The following is a 20,671-nucleotide window of genomic DNA, read 5'->3' on the forward strand; positions in this document are numbered from 1 at the left end:
AAAACTCAACAGTGGCCACAGGATTGGAAAAGATCAGTTTACATTCCAATTCCAAAGAAAGGCAGTGTCAAAGAATGTTCAAATTATCCCACCATTGCACTCATTTCTCATGGTAGTAAAGTTATGCTTAAAATCCTGCAAGCTAGACTCCAGCAGTATGTGGATCGAGAACTACCAGATGTACAGGCAGGATTTCGAAGAGGCAGAGGAACTAGAGATCAAATTGCTAACATACGCTGGATCATGGAGAAAGCTAGAGAGTTCCAGAAAAACATCTACTTCTGCTTCATTGACTATGCTAAAGCCTTTGATTGTGTGGATGACAACAAACTGTGGCAAGTTCTTAAAGAGATGGTAGTACCAGACCATCTTATTTGTCTCTTGAGAAACCTATATGCGGGCCAAGAAGCAACAGTGAGAACTGGACACGGAACCACTGATTGGTTCAAAATTGGGAAAGGAGTCCGGCAAGGCTGTATACTGTCGCCTTGCCTATTTAACTTATATGCAGAGCACATCATGAGAAAGGCAGGGCTAGATGAATCAAAAGTTGGAATGAAGATTGCCGGAAGAAACATCAACAACCTAAGATATGCAGATGATACCACTCTAATGGCAGAAAGTGAAGAGGAACTAAAGAGCCTCTTGTTGCGAGTGAAGAAGGAGAGTGCAAACGTTGGGTTGAAACTTAACATTAAGAAAACCAAGATCATGGCATCCGGCCCTCTCAATTCCTGGCAAATAGATGGGGAAGAAATGGAGGTAGTGACAGATTTTATTTTCCTGGGCTCCAAGATCACTGCAGATGGGGACTGTAGCCAAGAAATTAAAAGACGCTTGCTCCTCGGGAGGAAAGCCATGGCAAATCTAGACAGCACACTAAAAAGCAGAGACATCACCCTGTCAACAAAAGTGCGTATAGTCAAGGCTATGGTCTTCCCAGTTGCAATGTATGGCAGTGAAAGCTGGACCATAAGAAAGGCTGAGCGCCAAAGAATTGAGGCCTTTGAACTATGGTGCTGGAGAAGACTCCTGCGAGTCCCTTGGACTGCAAGTTGATCAAACCGGTCAGTCCTAGAGGAGATCAACCCTGACTGCTCTTTAGAAGGCCAGATCCTGAAGCTCAAACTCAAATACTTTGGCCACCTAATGAGAAGGAAGGACTCACTGGAGAAGAGCCTAATGCTGGGAAAGATCGAGGGCAATAGAAGAAGGGGACGACAGAGAATGAGGTGGCTGGATGGAGTCACTGAAGCAGTAGGCGTGAGCTTAAATGGACTCCAGAAGATGGTAGAGAACAGGAAGGCCTGGAGGAACGTTGTCCATAGGGTCGCGATGGGTCGGACACGACTTCGCAACTAACAACAACAACAACAAATACATGTACACAATTTATACAGGTCAATATACAGTACATGGCAAGAACTATCAATGCTATAATTCTGTAAGATTGAGAACATAGCAAAAGATAAAAATCTACATTGCAAAAAGTAAAATGTTTGCTTTTTCTCAGAGTCTGAATAAAGAATTAATGTGCATGGTTCTTGTTAAAATTTGTGTGTTCAAAAAACATATTGAAGGAAGGGTATCAGACTGACATCAGTCTCTTAAATCACATGACTGATTTCTCCAATAGATTGGACAAGAAAAGATAATCACCATTTAGATTTTTGCTTCTAATAAAAATGCTGTATCCTAATAAAAACCCTAACTTCCAGTAAGTTTCCCTTTTTACATTAAAAGATAATATGCATAAGTTTTAGATGTATTAAATTTGCAAAATAAAGTATTCTACTGATATAATAATTTCTAGTGCAACAGTCATTACCATCCTTATTGTTGTTTTCCACTAGGTATCTTAAAAACTACCACAACTAATCATAAAGATTCCGCCCTTGTGATGGAGATTCAAAGTGATGTCTTACTTATTTTGTCAACTCTTTGTGAAAGTAATCTCCATAGAAAGGTTTGTATATCCTCATTGATTTCAAAAGTTCATTGTGTGAAATGGACACAATATTGTAGATCCAGTCTGAGCAAAGTAGAACAGACAGGAACAATTATTTATAGTTCTTACAGAATAATGTAAGTTTCATTATTAAACAGGAACTCTTTGGATGGGAAGGAGTGGATACCCTTATTCCATTTATGAAGATAGATGCCAAAAATTTCTATAGTGGACTGGGTCATAATCGTCTTCTTTTCTGTGCTCTGGACTGCTTATGGTAAATATAGCAATTTCAAAAACAATAATCTTTGAAAGAAGGGAGACAGACATGCAAATTAGTTAAATTAATTCAATGGATCATAAAGAATCAAAAGCATTTTCTTAGTTTAGATATTTAAATATTAATTAAATATTTAAATATTAAATAATATTAATTATTTAAATATTAATTAAATATTTAAATATTTAATTTTAAATGGTTGTGATATTTAATTACTGATATTTTTTTAAAATTTTAGTTTTGTTACTATTAGGAATGGACATAAATTTGTCTGCTTTAAAATTCTACCCAACTTTAATCTCCCTGTTTACTCCCCTAGTATAAATATTAAATTCAAACTAGTGCTTTGTACAAGTAGGGGCAATATTTTGAAGATCCTTAATGAATGATCTTTCAATATACAGCTTACCGTATATCATTCATACTAATAATTTGACTTATGGGAGAATTGCCATAAATCAAGTGGAGCATGTACTTTGCATGCAGGAAGTCTCAAATCCTGGGCAAAAAATTCATGTATGAAACTGGAGTGTTTTAAAAACACTCCAGTTTCATACATGAATTTTTTGCCCAGGATGTGGGAATATAGATGGAAGTATAGACAGGGCCAGGATCTCAGGAGAAAAAGAAACACATTCAGGGACATAAGCTGATATTAGACATTTCTTCACATTTATATTCATATATGTACGGAACATACATACACATGTATAAGTTTAAACCAATACTGAAAACTTCAGGGAGCATAGCAGAAAAATAAGGAAGCAAACGATTTGGATAGGAAAAACACAGGGGAGTACATAGGGATGACATGAGACATAATCAAGGGGGAGGTTGGAATAAGCATTTAGGAGAAAGTTGAAATGGTGGAACTCAGTGAGAAGTGATGAGGAAGGAAATGCAGAAGAGAGCAAAGGGGAGGCTGGGAGCATTGCAGGATAGTAGAGTCCGCCAGGAAGAAGAGGGACAGATCAGAAAATACAAATAGTCCTTTTTTAATGACCCTAACTGGGACTGGAATTTCCATTGTTAAGCAATGCAGTCATTAGGACAGGACCTCATGCTTCTGCCCTGCTGGGCTCACCTGAACTTCAACAAGTCCCACTCTCCTTATTTCTGCCTTTTTAACTGCCCTGCATATGAAAAAATGTGGGAGGGAGGGAGGGAGATGAAGCATACGGATCAGAAAATATATGATCCATATACTTTTTGCATTCTTGCCTTCAATCCTAGGTTGGAACCATAGTGCCAATAGCACTGGATTAGCTAAACCATTGATGTTTTTGAAACTAAATTAAATTTTTGAGATTAAATGTTTGCCAAATCAGGCTGTAGTAATTTAATGACAGCCACAGCAATTCTTAATTAAACATTATTAAATCAAATGTGAAAATACCTTTTCTTTAGTTTGAACTTTGTATATGACTAATTATATTAGAATTCTCTCCCTTTGCAGCTTGTTAGTGAAAATCATTCACTGAAAGTATAACGTTTAAATTGAAAGCATATCCTACAAACTGAAAATATTTTTTTTAAGGTGCTGTGTCATGGGTTGCACTATTTTAGAAGACTATTTTCTTGAAAAAGAAGGTCTCTTCACTCTATTAGATTTGCTTTTAGTAAGTAGTATTATTTATATAAGAGTAGACAAAAATATTGATTGTATTTTACTGAATCTTCTCAAACTATCATACAGTCATCAAAATATTATTTTAATAAATTAATATTTCTTAATACTACAGTTAACACATTTAACGTGTGCATATATATATGACATCTACATTAATATAGTATAAAATACTATGTATTTTAAAGAAAATTGTTGACTATATAAAAAAATTACATAAAGTACCCTATAGCAAACTACATAGGAAAAAAAGGGGAAATAAAGGCAAAACCAGAACAGGAACGTAAAACCTCTTATAAAAGAGCAAAACTAAACTAAACAGTCAGAAAAAGCCTGCAAGTAATTTATACCTAATTCTAAAATAAAAAGAAAAAGATAGATGGGTAACTCATCAAATTTGCAGATGTCACCAAAGTGGCAAGAATAGCCAACACTCCCAAAGATAGGCTTAAGATACAGGAGGATAGTATAGGTGGTACCTTGCTCAATAGTAGCAACTGTGAGAGGGATCTTGGAGTCCTAGTGGACAATCACTTAAATTTGCAGCTGCCAAAAAAGCCAACAAAGTGCTAGGCTGCATTAACAGAGGGATAGAATCAAGATCACGTGAAGTACTAATACCACTTTACAATGCCTGGGTAAGGCCATACCTGGAATACTGCATCCAGTTTTGGTCACCACAATGTAAAAAGATGTTAAGATTCTAGAAAGAGTACACAGAAGAGCAACAAAGATAATTAGGGGACTGGAGGCTAAAACATATAAGGAACGGTTGGTGGAATTGGGCATCTCTAGTTTAATGAAGAGAAGGGTGAGGGGTGACATGATAGCAGCGTTCCAATATCTCAGGGGCTGCCACAAAGAAGAGGGAGTCAAGCTAGTGTCCAAAGCACCTGAAGGCAGGACAAGAAGCAACGGATGGAAACTAATCAAGATGAGAAGCAACCTAAAACTAAGGAGAAATTTCCTGACAGTTAGAACAATTAATCAGTAGCATGACTTGCCTTCAGACGTTGTGAATGGTCGAACACCAGAAGTTTTTAAGAAGACCATTTGTCTGAAATGGTATAGGGTTTCCTGCCTGAGCAGAGGTTTGGATTAGAAGACCCAGAGTGGGCCCTTCCCACTCTGTTATTCTGTTAAATTCTTTACATATTGAAATATGCTAGAGTTTGTAGATATAGTTCAGGCATGTCAAACTGCCAGCCCGCAGGCCGGATCCATCACAACGAAACCACGCCCTCCCCATTGCCAGCAATGGGGAAAAAGTCACGATACATTGCGCAATGTCACATGACATCACGAGTTTGACATGCCTGATATAGTTTAACAAAAAATTAATTAGGCTTTTTTTCTAAAAACACAATTAACCACAGTTATCTAAATAATGGCATTATAAGAAATACAGGTAGTCCTCAACTTACAATCACAATTGAGCCCAAAAATTTTGTTTTGGGCTCAATTGTTAAGACATTTGTTAAGTGAGTTTTGCCACATTTTACGATTTTTCTTGCCACAGTTGTTAAATGAATTCCTGCAATTGTTAAGTTAGTAACCATAGTTGTTAAGTGAATTCAACTTCCCCATTGCGTGTCATAAATTTACAAAAGGTAATCATATGACCTGGGGACACTGCAACTGTCCTTAAATATGAGTCAGTTGCCAAATGTCTGAATTTTGATCACATAACCACATGGTCATAAGTGTGAAAAAAGGTTATGTCACTTTTTTCAATGTTATTGTAACTTTGAATAGTCAGTAAATGAACTGTTGTAAATCAAGGACTACCTGTATATAAGTCAGGTAAAATAAATAATGAAGTCAACACAGTCATAGCATTTACCAAAGTTGCTTAAAATTGACTTCATCTCTAGCATATAAGGCTAACATTTAGTAAGAGCTCATCTTTTTAAAACATCTTAGGGAGTCTAAGAGAATATTTTGCTGAAATGACTTGAATTTTTAGTCATAAGAAATATACATAACATTGCTTTAAAGCCTAAAGCCATTTATTGGGAAATACAGAATACTCTTGTATATTGTCTAAATTGAAATTTGTTTTTTTAAATCAGTAACAAATTGTCTGTTACCTTACTAAAGACCTTTTCAAATATTTTCAATGACTCTGATGTTTCAGAGAATGCAAGTAATTGAGTTCAAACAATGTATTTTTACGTTGTTTGAACTCAAAGCTTTACAGAATTTTAACTCTATTACTTTTTCAACTATTTTAAATAAATTCTCAGTTCAGAAAATGTTTTTATTCAGATACTCTAGGAGCATTTTATGTTAATCAGTAAAATAGTTTTTATAGTGATTACTTAGATGTAAAACTACCTTGTTTCAATTCTAATTCTGTCACACTAGGACAGTAAAAAGGGATGAAAATTATAGTCAGATCTATTTCTATTCTGTGCCAAAGTAATGCTGTGTTATAGAAATTATAAATATAGGAGTGCCAGCGTGGTGTAATTGTTGAGTTTTTGGACAAAAATTAGGGATATCTAAGTTCAAGTCCACCCTCAGCCACTGAAGGTGCCTGGATAATTTGGGGCTACATTTTTGCTGTGGGGAAAATAGAAGGGATTCCTGTCTATACTGCCTTGAATTCCTGTGCAAAAAGTGGGATATAAATTAAACAGATTAATTTCTTTCAAGAAAATATGTCTTGAAAGCATGCAAGCTTGTTAAACTTATTAAAATAATACTTTGCAGAAACAGTTGTACATTCTATCTGTGTGCTTTATTCAAAACCATATAGCTGGGTTTCAGAAAACTTAAAATTCTTAAAAAAACATTATTCCCTAAAAATGGAGTAAAGGATCTAACTAAAAATTTTGCTAGGACTTAAATTATGTATCTTCTATTATTGTCAGAAAAAATAAGATTACATACAGGATTGAAGAAAAAGCAAAAATGTCAAATATCAAATCAGCATTGAACTGATTTTTCATAGCATTACTTTCACAGTTAGAACATACTTGTAAAACAGTGAAAGTTAGAAACTTGCAATTAACTTATCTAAAACTGGAACAAATATTCTTTAGAGTTACAATTTTCCAGATATTATGCATAATGCAATGCCCTTAAAATTAAAAAAAAATAAAAGTTTTGTATGTAATTTTGATATTTATTGTTCATTTTTCTTTGCATGGTAATAAGGATTTCAAGAAATATTTGTTTCATATATCCTCAATATAATAGTTTCATACATCCCCAAATAAACACTGTTATACATTTCAACATGAATTTAAAATTCCATGGTCTCATAATTCCAGGTTACAAAGAGCTTCTCATTCACTCCATTATTATGGAATACCTTTATGTTAAAATCTTCTATATATTTGAATTCCTGTAGTTAATATTGGTTAAATGGTAATAATTATTTTTTAAAATATTTTAGGTCTATTTCATTCATAGCTTCCCTTCTTTCCTGTTTTTTTTCTGTAAAGTTAAATCAGAAGAATGTATGTAACCTAATTCTCGGAATATTAGTTGAATTTTGTGATAATCCTAAAACTGTATCTCACATCAATGTTTGGCGTGGGAAAAAAGACCAAACAGCAGCTAATTTGTTAATAAACTTATGGAGACAAGAAGAAGAAGAGATGGGAGTAAAACATGATAAAGCTGGAAGAATTGTTGGTAAGTATTGGTCCATGGTATTTTACCTCATGAACAACCATAGTGTGAAGCAGTGGTGGGATTCAAATATGTGAACAACTTGTTCTCTGTGTTGATGCCATTTCCGGAAGTCCATTCTGGGCCTGGGCAGCAAAAAATTAGCTACCAGTTGTACTGAACTGGTGCGAACTGGCTGAATCCCACCACTCGTCTGAAGGCAATCTTAATTTTTCAGTTTTTCTTAATCCTATATAGATACTTCTACTATGACTAAAATTGTTTTTAATGTTTTGACGTAATGTGGGTAAGTCAGTCAATAGAAAAGTTGGTCAGGAGAAGGCTTGATCTGCAGTTAACCACTGGGAAAAATCAAATTATGACAGCAGTTCCAATGTCATTATTAGGCAAATTACACACAGTCATTAAAAGCATTGTCACATGACCATGACTTCTGATTTCTTCCTGGGTTCCCCATTGAATTTGTTTGTGGGAAGCTGGCAGTGAAGATTGCAAAAGGTGATCACTTGACTGTGGGATACTGCAACTACAATAATTGTGCACCAGTTGCAAAGTGCCCAAATTATAATTGTGATTGCAGGGGTATGTGACAGCTGCAATTTTGAGGGCCAGTCCTCATTTGGTGCTGTCGTACCTTCAAATGGTTGCTTCAGTGAGCAGTAGCTAAACAAGGACTACTTGTACCAGAATCTGATTCATTTATCATACTTTTATGGCCATTTCATGAAAAAGTCACCAGGTAGCATATTAAAAACACAAAACAGTAATATAAAAAACAATCACCAAATCCATAAAATTTAAAAATTCTGATTAAAAAGCAAAGAGCAGGCAGCAGGAATTAACAGAATGGAGGCACCTCAGCAACTCAATTATGTTTTCCACTATAAACCTCTGTAGACATCTGGATTATTATTAAAAGTCATAGTTCATATCTAAGGAATATGGACAGCTATAAAATATAAATAAATAATACATAAATGCATACATACTTTATCTATCTATGGCTGAACTTGAGAATTGTGTTGTGCTTTAACTACAGTTAGTGAAATCAGAAACAAGATGAACTTCGTGAAAATGTACCAATATATTATTTAAAAATATAAGAACATGCTTTTTCCCATTATTTGTTTACCATGAAATAGCATTTGAAACTGAGATTGTTTTTCATAAACATCATCAGTTTCCTAGAAAATAATGATTCGTACCAGTGAAGATAATATAGAGATCAAAATGTAATACAATAAATATGATTTCCTAACAAATGTTGTTTTCTTTTTCTGCAACCAAATTACATAGGTTGAATTTATATTTGGACATTAAAATCATATATTACCTCACATTAAAATACAGACAACATTGTTACAAATATGATGTTTTTTTAAAAAAACTGGAAAGTTTTTGAATAATATGAAATCTGCTATTAGAAGCATTGATGTTAAATAACTTTATGAAATTTACATAAATATATACTACTGCTGTAGTAATGGCCAAAAATGTTTGATTGCAAACATGTATAGTTCTTTGGCTATATACTAATAAGAAATGTGGACAGTTGTGAGAATTTTACTGCTTTTGCAGATCCTTCCATACTGATATGTCTTACAGAGGTTCATAAGTAAAGCAATTCCAATTTTCATCATATTATATCTGCATTAAGAAATTATTTCTAAAATCTTTATTTTTAAAAAAAATACAGGATGCAATTATATTTCACTAAAAATATTACTGTTGTTGTACAGCTTTTAATGAGTGTTTTTTAATGCCATAGATACAAAGAAGCCACTAGTTGGCCAGTTCCAAAAAACACAAGAAGTAATTCCAATGCCTGCTAGCTGTCCCACTATTGCTGTCATGGATGTTGCTGAAAATATGAGGGCAAAAATTTATTGTCTAATATGTAAATTAGGTAAGGGCCATGAGCTTTGTTTCCAACAAATTGCTTTTCCATGTATTATAGATGATGAATAAAAATAACAGAAAAACAATTTGACACAAGCCAATATAAAATATAACAAGCCAGAATTGTAAGGAATATACAAAACATTAGTAATAGAATTGTCAGTAATTGGTCTTGAAGATGCTTCTGTATATTTAATATGTAAAAAAGAGGTTCTGCAAATACAGGTAGGCCTCAAGTAACAATAGTGAACTGCAACTGGAATTTACATTGCTAAATGATGTAGTTGTAAAATGTGGTGTCATGTGACTGTGTCACTTAGTGATAGCAATCCCTATTCTAATGTTATCTGAATCCCACCGGTCATTGGGTAAAGTTCCATCCCAACCCATGACATTCCCAGCTTGGTTCCTCTCAATCCCAAATCTCAGAAAGTAACGGACTGCCACCTCTTCAACTTCCTCACCCATCTTTATGTCTTATTTTTTGGTTACCCTACAGAGTGGCATGCAGCAATGACAGTGCTGATAGGGCTGAGGCTGAAGTAGATGCCCAGAGCTTCAGCAGTCTTAGCTGGACACTGTTGCCTTTAGATCTCAACTTCAGCCACAGTCACTGCTTGCTGGCTCAGTAGAAACGTTAGTATGGAAATTTGGAAGGCCTCAGAAGTATTGTGAGAAGTATTGCAAGAAGGCAGCACTGAATCTGGAGAACAGTACACAAGCTTTGGAGACGAGCATGCACAGCCTTGCAAAGAAGGCCTGCCATGGCCTGCAGCTGCTCACACAGGGCCAGGATAGGCATAACTTGTTAAGGACAGGAGAAAGAAAATGGCAGGATGCATTGGGGGCAGCTGTTACTTTGTGCTCTGGCATTGGAGTGGCTGACCACAGTGTAGGCAACACTCCTTGGTGGTGGCACTCCTTTCATGTTGACTTGTGCTGGCAGTACTGAGGCTGGCCTAAGGTGGTGGTAGCTGGCTGAGATTGCTGAAGGCCCTGGGTCTCTACTTCAGCCCTAGTGCTGCCGTGATTACCAAGAAGTCCACTGTGCAGTGCAGTCAAAAGAGCAGAGAGGTAAAGATAAGGGGTAGGGAATGTTAAAAGGCCTTTGTCATTGTAAATACAGGAGGGCTGCTCAGCACCTGAGTTCTGATCACATAACTGCAGGTGCTGCAGCAGCCATAACTTCAAAGATCAGCCATTAAGTAGTGTTGCTTGGTGAGAATAATTTCATTTTGCTAATGTGTGCATTATACATAAATATAAGGCTCAGTGGGTTAGGACGCTGAGCTTGTCGATCAGAAGGTCGGCAGTTTGGCGGGTTGAATCCCGAGTGCCACGTAACAGAGTGAGCGCCTGTTACTCGTCCCAGCTAGCAGTTCAAAAGCACGTCCCAACCTAGCAGTTCAAAAGCACATAAAAATGCAAGTAGAAAAATAGGGACCACTACAGTGGGAAGGTAACAGCGTTCCGTGCACCTTTGGCGTCTAGTCATGCCGGCCACATGACCACAGAGACGTCCTCGGACAAGCGCTGGCTCTTCGGCTTTGAAACGGAGATGAGCACCGGCCCGTAGAGTCAGAAACGACTAGCACGCATGTGCGGGGGAACCTTTACCTTTACCTTAAGACAATGTTAATCTTTAAAATATAATGATGCTTTAAAAATAACAATTGATACATTACTTCAGGTTTTGAAAACTTGCCTGGGCTCTGTGCAAGGGATTTTGTTACACTTGCTATTATACGCAGGTACCTAGACTTCAAGGTAAGTACCATAGCTTTTCATCTATTGTTTCATTGGTGCAATTCGTAGATGTGGAGAAATGTATCTTTATTTCATCATTTTAAAATTCCCAAAACTATTTTAACTTTAAAAAAATAAGTATTTGCTTCGTATGTTTATTAATATACAGTAGCTTTCTCAGTGAATTAACCTGACATATATTGTTTGAAAGTAGGATCATAATATCATTATTGGTAAAAACTAGACGGTATTTTAATAAAAAAATTTCACAAACATTTCTAATTCTTGATATTAGACAACTGAGTCTGTTAATTTCATATTTGATATAGTTTTTAGGTGACATGTAACAACAAAAATAAAAAAACAAATGTAGATTGATGCAAAGTAAAAATCTACTGATCTAAGTAACCTTCAGAAACTTGATCAGTTAAAGGAACTGCCTACTTCAGTGCATCTGTCAGTGTAGAGCAAGGGAGCATCATTGTTTTATTCATCTTTCATACCATAGTCTTAAAAGCTCGAGTTACAGTGGCACATAGGTTTTTAAAGAACTGCTGAGTTTTGCTTTCCAAAATTTCTTGAAAATTATTCCTTGACAAATTTGTCCAATGCTACTTGGATAATATTGGGGTGGGAAGGGAAATTAATACGATACTGATATTTTAAAACATCTCATTTGTTTATAATATATAAAGGTTGGTGAGATCTGGGATGAAGTATGTGCAGAACTTAAAAAAGAAAAATTTAGACCAGTGACACCTGATCAGGAAGCATTACAACTTATTACTGAAGCTCTTGAAAACGTTGGAAAGATTGTAGTCTCTCTCCAAACTGAAATGCTAGAAAGCCAGCAGTTTCAGGAACTTCAGGAGGAGGAAAAATGTTATGGGAGGGTAAGTTTGTGGCACAATAATTCATTTAGAAATAACTGCTATAACTAGTTAGAATGTTAGTTCTTTAATGCGGTGACAGTTTCATGGGATATATATGTAATATACTACATGAACTTTAGAATAGAGACTATTTGCAGAAATACAGTGACTTGAACTGTATGCTTTGCTAAACAATAAGCTAGGATTTTCTTTAAATCCTTTTTCCATTAAAAAGATTTCTAAAGAATTGAGAATGTGTCCTCCTGTTTTCCATTCTAGATTCATTCTCTCCATAAACAAAAGGAAATGGTCAGTAAATCTTGGGAAAATTTCTTAGCTCGCACATCAAATTATGAGGCTTTGAAGGTAAGAAAGCTATTCAGTAGACTTCACTAGGGATGATAATATATTTCAAATTCATATTTCTGTAAGTAACTGAATTAATAGTTTACTGATGAAGCCATTACACTATTAATTATTATTTTTAAAAATAGATTTAATATTAAGAATATGAAAAAGCATGTTAAGAATAGACAGTGAATAAATAAGAATTTCTATAATATGGACATAAGAATTCCTTTGATTTTTGTTATAGTTGTTGACAGCGTGCATTTATTTTATGTAGCATGCTTTACACGTAGCATAACTATTTACATAATCACATCACTTTTGTACAGTATTGATACTTTAAAAAGCATGGCTTGAAATATTCTCCCATGTATCATTCTGACATTAAATTTCTCATTAACAAAAGCTAATTTGCCTATGAACTTAAATTTTTCAATTTTTTTTCCTAGAAAGCAAAAAGACTTCGAGAAAAATCTATAGAAAACTCTAGACCAAAGATAAAATACTATAATGCAACTTTCCATTCAACTGACATTAAAAGCCTAAATACAACAGTGAGTAAAATTTTTAATTGTTCATTTCTAATCCAAATTAAAGCAATTACTTTTTATTTTATTATTTATTTATTTATATCCTACTTTTATTATTTTTTCCATATAACTGAAGTCAGCAAACATATCCATCACACCTTCCTCCTATTTTCCCTATGACAACAAACCTCTGAGGTGAATGACTATGGAAATTTTCAGTCATCCAGGTCAGGGTTGTCCCAAAGGTGCTTTTTTTGTTTTTCTTTGAAGATGTTTCACTTCTCCTACAAGAAGCTTCTTCAGAGCTGAAGTGAAATGTCTTCTAAGAAAAACAAGAAAGTTCAGCTGCCTCTTGAAAAAGCTCCTTTGGGACACCTGTGTGGTGCGTTGAGCTGACAGAGAATGACTGACCCATTCATCTAGCTTTTGTGGCTAAGGAAGGTCTCCCGATTTCTAGACTCGTGTCAACCACTAGGCCAAATTGCTTCAATCAAATATTTAAGATTTAAATTCCTGTAAAACGTTTTGTATTACATTACCATAAATCAGAATAACTCTGCAAATAAAATATTCAAACTTATATTGGAATTATTTTTTCCAGATAAACCATAAAAGTGCCAAAATATTAACTGTATTATTCTATTATGCTCATGGCCCTATGGAAATTTAAGGAAAGCCTATTTCCATTTTATCAATGACTTTTCTGAATCTACAGTAGTATGAACCTTTTTTTCAGCAAGGCATTTCCAATATACATTTAGTATGTTAAAATAAGAGTATTGAAATTGAATTTTTATTGGATGGTTTAAAAGTATTAAATAATTGGCTTTAGTGCAAATGACCTCTAATATTTTTCTGTCTATGATTGTTGTAAAAGATTTTGATTTGAACATTAAATATCAATCAGGATATAGATGTGATTAGATACATATGTAGTGGTATTTTTGATTCTTTCTAATGTACATAGATACACACAAAAAATACAATCTATTGTATTACATACTGCGAAAGTAAGCAGAATTTATGAAAATTTCCTTTATTAGAGTGAGGAAATAAATGCTGATAGGTGACTTAATAAAGATACTACTAGAGTGAGGAGAAGCAGTTTTTAGAAGTCCAGAAAAGACATTGGGAGAAATACATGTAACATAGGGAGAAACACGGGTAACAACAAAATCTTACTAGTCTTCTGAATTTTAGCAAATGGAATACACAAATGAAGAGTTAGCTATCCTATCTCTTATCTATTGGTCTATATCAGACATGTCAAACACAAGGCCCGGGGGCCGGATCCGGCCCGCGAAGTGGTTTCATGTGGCCCGCGAAGCCATCCTGGAAACAGTGAGGGAACGGCCCCCACTGCCTTGGCCCTGGCCCAGAGACCCTCCTTCTGCCAGAGACCCTCAGATCTGTCCCACTCCTGCCCAGGCCCCCATAGGCACCCTTGATGCGAATGATGTAGAGCTGGCCACGCCCACCCAGTAGGCCATACACACTCTAGCCACGCCCACCCAGTAGGCCACGCCCACCCAGGCCACACCCACCCGGCCCCCTGAGGGCAACCGCAATGCTGATGCGGCCCTCAATGAAATTGAGTTTGACACCCCTGGTCTATATAATAACAGTTTAATTTTCAGTCACTATTAACTTTATAAATTATGTTTATATAAATAATATACTTTTAATCTGAATACTCAAACCTGAACTATAAAATAAGGATATGTTTTTGAAATAAAAATGTAATTTTTATAAAGAAAGTAGAATGATGAACAACAAAAATATTTTTAAAGCCAATTTAATCAAACTTTGCCTTTCAGAATATATTTCATTAAAAGCTTCTCTGTTTCTCAGATTGGAAAATAGAAATGAAGTTGAACTGTTGTGTTTGTTTTTTTAGGATATTGAGCAACATTTTTATTTTTGCAGGTTGCATCTGGTCGCTTAGTAGCCGTGGAAAGTACACCTTCTGAATTAACTGGAGGGCCTCTAGCTGATACAGATCTTGCACTGAAAAAGCTTCCAATTCGTGGAGGAGCCTTAAAAAAAATTGAAGGAGTTAAAGTAATAGATTCATTCAAGAAAAGTTCAGTAACTGTGAAATAAATGTCCAATACTGATATTGACAGTTCTGCATAGCTCTGTGTATAGAGTTTATTTAATTTATATGTACATCTTAACGGTCTCTTTGGATCATCTGGAAGATTAGTAAAATGTTCTCTTTAGATAGTATATACACGTATCTAGGGGTGCACATATACGTATTCAAGTATAATATTTTGAAATAATGTGGACATCATACTAACCAATAAATCTAGTACATTATGAAGATCAGTTATGTCTAATCTTTGCCAAATTAACTCAATGTGCAATCTGTGACTGAGTACTAACTAAGATGCATTTAACTCTGTATTATGCTATTGATGCTAACAAACATCTGAATCATAAAAAAGGAAAAAAGACAGTTAAGGAATAAAATGAAAGTGCCATTGGTAATCTCTGTTATAACTCAGTAAATGCTTCCTAATAAGATGAATGAGAGAAATCTGGAATGTGACATGTTACAGAGATATGAGAGGGTTTTTTTTTAACTTTCATTAACAAAGTGGGTGGCCATTGATTACCCTTATATACATCTTAGTTCACTTTCAGATGTACATATTCAGATCAAAGTAATCAAGAATAATATCTTTTTTTGAGGGAAAACTGTGATGAGCCAGGGCAAGGTACAGAGGCAACACTGTCAGCTTGACAGTTCAGTCCACCCCTTTATTGCTCCAAATGTTTTCCAAAGGGTCATTCCGCCCTTTTCCTCCCCATTTCCAAGCCATCCCAATCCTGAAAGGCCTCAGCCCTTCCACATATTCCTCTAACGCTCCTCAATCTCCATCTGCTCCAGCTCCGGTTCATCTTCATCCACAGATTCAAGCTCCAATGGGGGCATGATAGAAAACCATCATCAAAATAACCTCAAATACTGAGAACTGCCTTTTCATGGAACTTGTTTCTTGCAGAAATTCTGAGTCATAATTCAGTGGCAAACATTTCATTATTTCTCACTCTTGAACAAGTCATAGAAGAAAGTATAAATTATTATGTTTGTTGGTGAACTATAGTATAAGAACACAATGAAGTTAAGAAAGTTAAAATGTGGATAATGCATCCTCTCTGCTAGCAAGGGATTTAATTTTCTAGCACAGCAGACCCCAACCTTTCCAGATTGGCGGCCTGGCATGAGTGGGTGAGCGTGTGAGTAGCAGGCATACGCAGATGTGCACAGTTCTGTTTGTGCAAGTGGGCACTCACACCCTCCACTCACACAGTATTCTGCTTGTGAGTGGACAGTGCCTGCTCTCGTGCGAAGCTCAACTCGTGAACAGCAGACATTTGGGCTCATGTGAAGCTCCTGAGCAGAGGGCGCTCCCATGCAAAGCTCCATTCAAGTGAAGTGCAAGCGCCTTCTGCTCGTGCAAGTGGACCTTCTTATGGAAGCACTTGCCCATCTTTTCCACACCTGGATTTGGAACCACGCCACAGCACGGTAGTGGGCTGCGGCCTGGGGATAGAGGATCCCTGTATTAGTACACATCCTTTTCTAGATGCAGACATGAATTTAGAGGTATATCTTATGAACTTTGAGATATAAAAAGCATGATGATAATACAAGAATTTTGACATTGAATTTGGAAAAATAAATTGAATATTCACAATTAAAACAACATTTCTGGAAAGAAAAAAAATGTTAGAAGTTTTAAAAGACATCCATAAAAACAATAATTCATAATGTGGGCATATGCCTTTCAAAAGAAAGAAAACTGAAACAACCGTATTTCCTTCCCGCTGGTTGCAGTAATTTCAAACTGCTGAGTTTATTACGCTTGAGAAATGGGCAGAGTCGTGACAGAATCTTGTGTTTAAAAAACACAATAGTCTGGCTAAATCAGGCAGAGGCCTGGACACATTCTTTTTTTTTTTTTATTGAAAAGTTTTAAAATACAATTTTCCTTTAAAAAACCCCCCTTCCCCCTCCCTCCTCCCCCCCTACCTCCCCCCCTCCTCCCCCCCCTGCCTCCCCCCCTCCCCCCCCGACTTCCCAGAGCTGAATACAAGGTATATATATATAAAGAAAAAAAAGAAAGGCAAACATAAGCAACCATGTACTAACAACTATAAATTCTAAAATCCATCACTCTCTAGCTTATATAGGATAAAACAAACCTTGGCAATATTAAATATATATAAAAAACTAAAATAAAAAAGAAACACTTTCTAGCTTATATAGAATAAAACAAACCTTAATAATATTAAATATACATTAAAAACAAGAAAAAAACCCCAAAATAGAAAGAGGAAAAAAAACAGAAAAAAAGGAAAAAAGAATTATTCAAATACTATATAATACTTCTCAACCTATACTTGTCCTAAATAGACTCCATCCATTTTGTCCATTCCATGATATAACGTTCTTACAAATAATCTTTCAAATTAACCAAAATCTTCGCCACCTCAACCAAATCAGAAAACTTTAAAGTCCACTCTTCTGTAATCGGCCGTTCCTCTTCCAGCACATCTATAATTATTCCAAACAATAAAAAAGATTGCGAACAAAACTTTAACCTCCATTTGGAAATCTTCTATATATTCCACCAAACTTTAATCCAAAAAAAAAAACAACTCACCCTTTCCACAAAACCACCACATATAAAAAATATATTGCGTCTACACCCAAATCTTTTCCCACCTCCCATACTTGACTATGAATACGTCGTAGAAATTCCATAGACTTCTGCAAATCCTGCTATTTTCTCTTAGATCGTTTTGCAGCAGCACACGTCACCCTCTGTTCTATAGAATCATCTGACGAAGTTGTATCTTGATCTCCTCCAACACCGTTGTCTTCTATCTGACCACCTTCGACCTCTTGATGCACTCCTTCTCCAGATCCCTTTTCAGCTTCCAGAAGTGTTAATGGCGTTGCAGTTAAAACATTATTATAGAAATCACGCGCTTGCATCACAGTAACCAGACGGTACCTTTTACCTTCGTGCGTCACCATCAACCCAGCTGGGATCTCCCATCTAAACCTTATATCTCGGTGCTTGAGCTCTTGCACAAGAAATGTAAAATCCTTCCTTCTCCTTAAAATCTTTGGAGGAATTTCTTTTAAGACCAAAACTTCTTGATTAGCAATCACAACTTTAGTATCATAAGCAGCTCGTATAACTTCATCTCTAGTTTCCCTTTTTGCAAAATATACCACCACATCTCTAGGCAACTTTCTCTGTCTAGCAATCCATGAATTCACACGAAACACTTTATCCATGCCTCCTTTTATTTCAGATGCTGGCTGTTTCAACACTACTTCAAAAGCCTCAGAAACCAGCTGCTTTAGATCTTCCTTGGTATTCTCCTTTAAGCCTCTAACTCTAATGGCAAACTGCATCTGGTAATATTGAGCAAGACTCAGTTCCTTTTCCACTTTATCTTCATTCTCCAATACTTTTGCCTCTAATATAGCATTCTTTTGAGTCAAATCTTCTAGCTTTTCCTCCAATTCTTCCACACAGCGAGCCACTTTACACACTGAAGACAAGATGTCTGCCTTCATCACTCTGAACTTCTGTTCCATCCTCTCCTCCATTCTCTCCTCCAATTTCTCCAATTTCTCCTCCATCTGTACAAATCTATCATTAATTGATACCTGGACACATTCTTGTGTTTCCTACTAGAACTAACAAGTCTAAGAGACTGACTAAAGCGTTGAGATAAATTATTCCCAGATTTGGACTGCCTATTTTGAGTATTGGCTCAGGCAATGGAAGTTACTTCACTTCAAAGATTGTTCAGCAAATTACGGAAATTCCATGCCATTTATCACACAGAATTCAACAAGAGGGTAGAAAAGACTATGGTTTAATTAAAAGACATTTATATGTTACTGTCCAAATGTCTTCTTGCACTTATATACAGTCTAGATTGAACATATTCCTATCTTTTATTATAGAAAATGTCATGGTTGCTCACATAAATTGGTAGCAAATGCCACTAGTGGAAGAAAATTTTACATTTCACCCTCCTCAGAACTGGGACACAAATTATTGACTTTTATTTTTAGATTTTATCCTAAGAAGTTCCCTAAAAATCCGTATGATCCTGTTGTTCTGCTCCAGGATCCGTGTAAGACTTCTTTACCGACTGCACGAATGCAAGGAGTATCTCCTTTGTCATTCACAAACTGAATGGAATTTTTTCCCCCACCATGATCATCAACCAACTTGAAAGGATAATTTTCTTACTAATATGTCTTCCAACCTTACTGTAAATTTGAAGCTGAAAAAACCTTACTGTAAATTTGAAGCTGTAAATTTGAAGCTGAAAGATTGTTGGTATGCACTAAAATGCCACCTAAAATGACAGCGGAGAGTGTTCCTTTGTTAGAAGCCCCTTTATCATTTATTAATGGTGCTTTTCTTGATGCATATTATTTTTCAGGGAGTAGAATAATTCATAAAAATATAGAAGTATGGAAGTTTATATCTTTTCTTGATATTGTATGTATTGAAAATCTCATCTCATAAAAGCAATTTTTGTGGGAAATATGACAAACTGTAATTGGAGTTTTAATATCTCTGCTGCATTAAAAACTAGGTAAACTTCAAGAATGGTTGGTTTTGGAGTGTGGGACCTCTGCTCATAAAGTATCACCTCCTACATGGTATGGTATTTATATTTTGGGAGTTTTGATTCCAGTGATCCATTTACGTTCTTCTCAGTTTTTAGGAGGGAATCACAACTTCACTTCTCTTATTAAGCAAATATATACAACCCTGTCCAAATTCATGCAGAACCTAACCTTAACCCTAAGTGGTTTCGCCCCCAATGAGATTTTCCCATGTATTTCATTTGGAAACATTAACAGGGCAGGATCAAATAGTCTGCACCCACCTAAACATAGTGTTGTGCTGAATGGAAATCCCCTTTCCAGTCTGTATTGCATTGATTTTTTGCCAGGTTTAGGAGTGCTGAATTAAATAGGTCTATCTGAATATTTCAGAATCACTTGAAATTTATGCCAAGTTTATAATATACCATTAGGAGACTGCAAATGTAGGAGACTTCTCTATGTCTCAAAATGCTATTCAGAACCACATGGCTGTGGATTTTTTTATTAGCAGATCAAGGACCAGTCTGTTTTCTATTCTGCACTAATTGTATTCACTTGGTATCCCACCATCTCATTCTAAAGAGGAGAGATATGTCGAACTTCAGTGGCGCATGCTGCCTGCTCATGTTTCTTCTCCCCATTAACAACCAAAAATCCATCATATGATGCATATCAGCCTGCTGTGCAGTTCGGGTAGCATCAGACGGCGGGGGGAGGGGGGGTGGATTTTAAAATGTTTTTTTAATTTTTAACTCCACTTTTAATTTATTCTATTGGGGCTGTTAATTCACCGCCCTGAGTCCTTAGGGAGAAGGGCGGTATACAAATCAAATAAATAAATAAATAAATTTAATTCTTTTTAACTTTTGTATTGTTGTATTTTATTGTTGTTAGCCGCCCTGAGTCCTTCGGGAGATATTGCAGCATATAAGTCCCAATAATTAATAAATAAATAAATAAATAAATAAATAAATAATGAGGCCCACACAACATAAAACTTTATAGTATTTTATTTTTATCTCTTTACCCATATTTTTCGGACCATAAGACACACTTTTTTCCCCCAAAAAGTGGGGAAAACGAGGGTGCGTCTTATGGTCCGAAGCTGATCCGTATGG

General features: G+C 35.7%; 2 protein-coding genes across 2 annotated transcripts in view; one reads left to right on the forward strand and one right to left on the reverse strand.

Moving 5' to 3' along the window:
* Positions 1-14,995, forward strand: part of CFAP69 (cilia and flagella associated protein 69) — a gene marked incomplete at both ends in the record, with an annotated part of 42,658 nt that extends 27,663 nt beyond the window's left edge. The window contains 10 exons of the mRNA XM_083376837.1: positions 1,854-1,966; positions 2,107-2,225; positions 3,766-3,847; positions 7,308-7,500; positions 9,266-9,403; positions 11,087-11,163; positions 11,838-12,035; positions 12,294-12,380; positions 12,812-12,916; positions 14,819-14,995. Of these exons, the coding sequence (XP_083232963.1) occupies positions 1,854-1,966; positions 2,107-2,225; positions 3,766-3,847; positions 7,308-7,500; positions 9,266-9,403; positions 11,087-11,163; positions 11,838-12,035; positions 12,294-12,380; positions 12,812-12,916; positions 14,819-14,995 (1,289 nt within the window). The remainder of the gene's footprint in view (positions 1-1,853; positions 1,967-2,106; positions 2,226-3,765; positions 3,848-7,307; positions 7,501-9,265; positions 9,404-11,086; positions 11,164-11,837; positions 12,036-12,293; positions 12,381-12,811; positions 12,917-14,818) is intronic.
* A 2,047-nt stretch (positions 14,996-17,042) lies between these two features.
* On the reverse strand, positions 17,043-18,389 carry LOC310648795 (uncharacterized protein). Its single transcript, XM_083376844.1, has 2 exons — positions 17,184-18,389; positions 17,043-17,107 (listed from the first exon to the last, which is right to left on the reverse strand). Exon 1 carries the CDS (start codon positions 18,330-18,332, stop codon positions 17,688-17,690), a length of 645 nt encoding a protein of 214 aa, XP_083232970.1. The 5' UTR covers positions 18,333-18,389; the 3' UTR covers positions 17,043-17,107; positions 17,184-17,687.
* Positions 18,390-20,671: the final 2,282 nt, after the last annotated feature.

This window comes from Vipera ursinii, assembly GCF_947247035.1.
Source record: "Vipera ursinii genome assembly, chromosome: Z".
In the NCBI taxonomy this organism is placed as follows: domain Eukaryota; kingdom Metazoa; phylum Chordata; class Lepidosauria; order Squamata; family Viperidae; genus Vipera; species Vipera ursinii.

What these genes read in the sequence shown, in the direction of transcription:
- LOC310648795 (XM_083376844.1), bottom strand. Translation starts at nt 18,332, where the DNA reads ATGCAGTTTGCCATTAGAGTTAGAGGCTTAAAGGAGAATACCAAGGAA.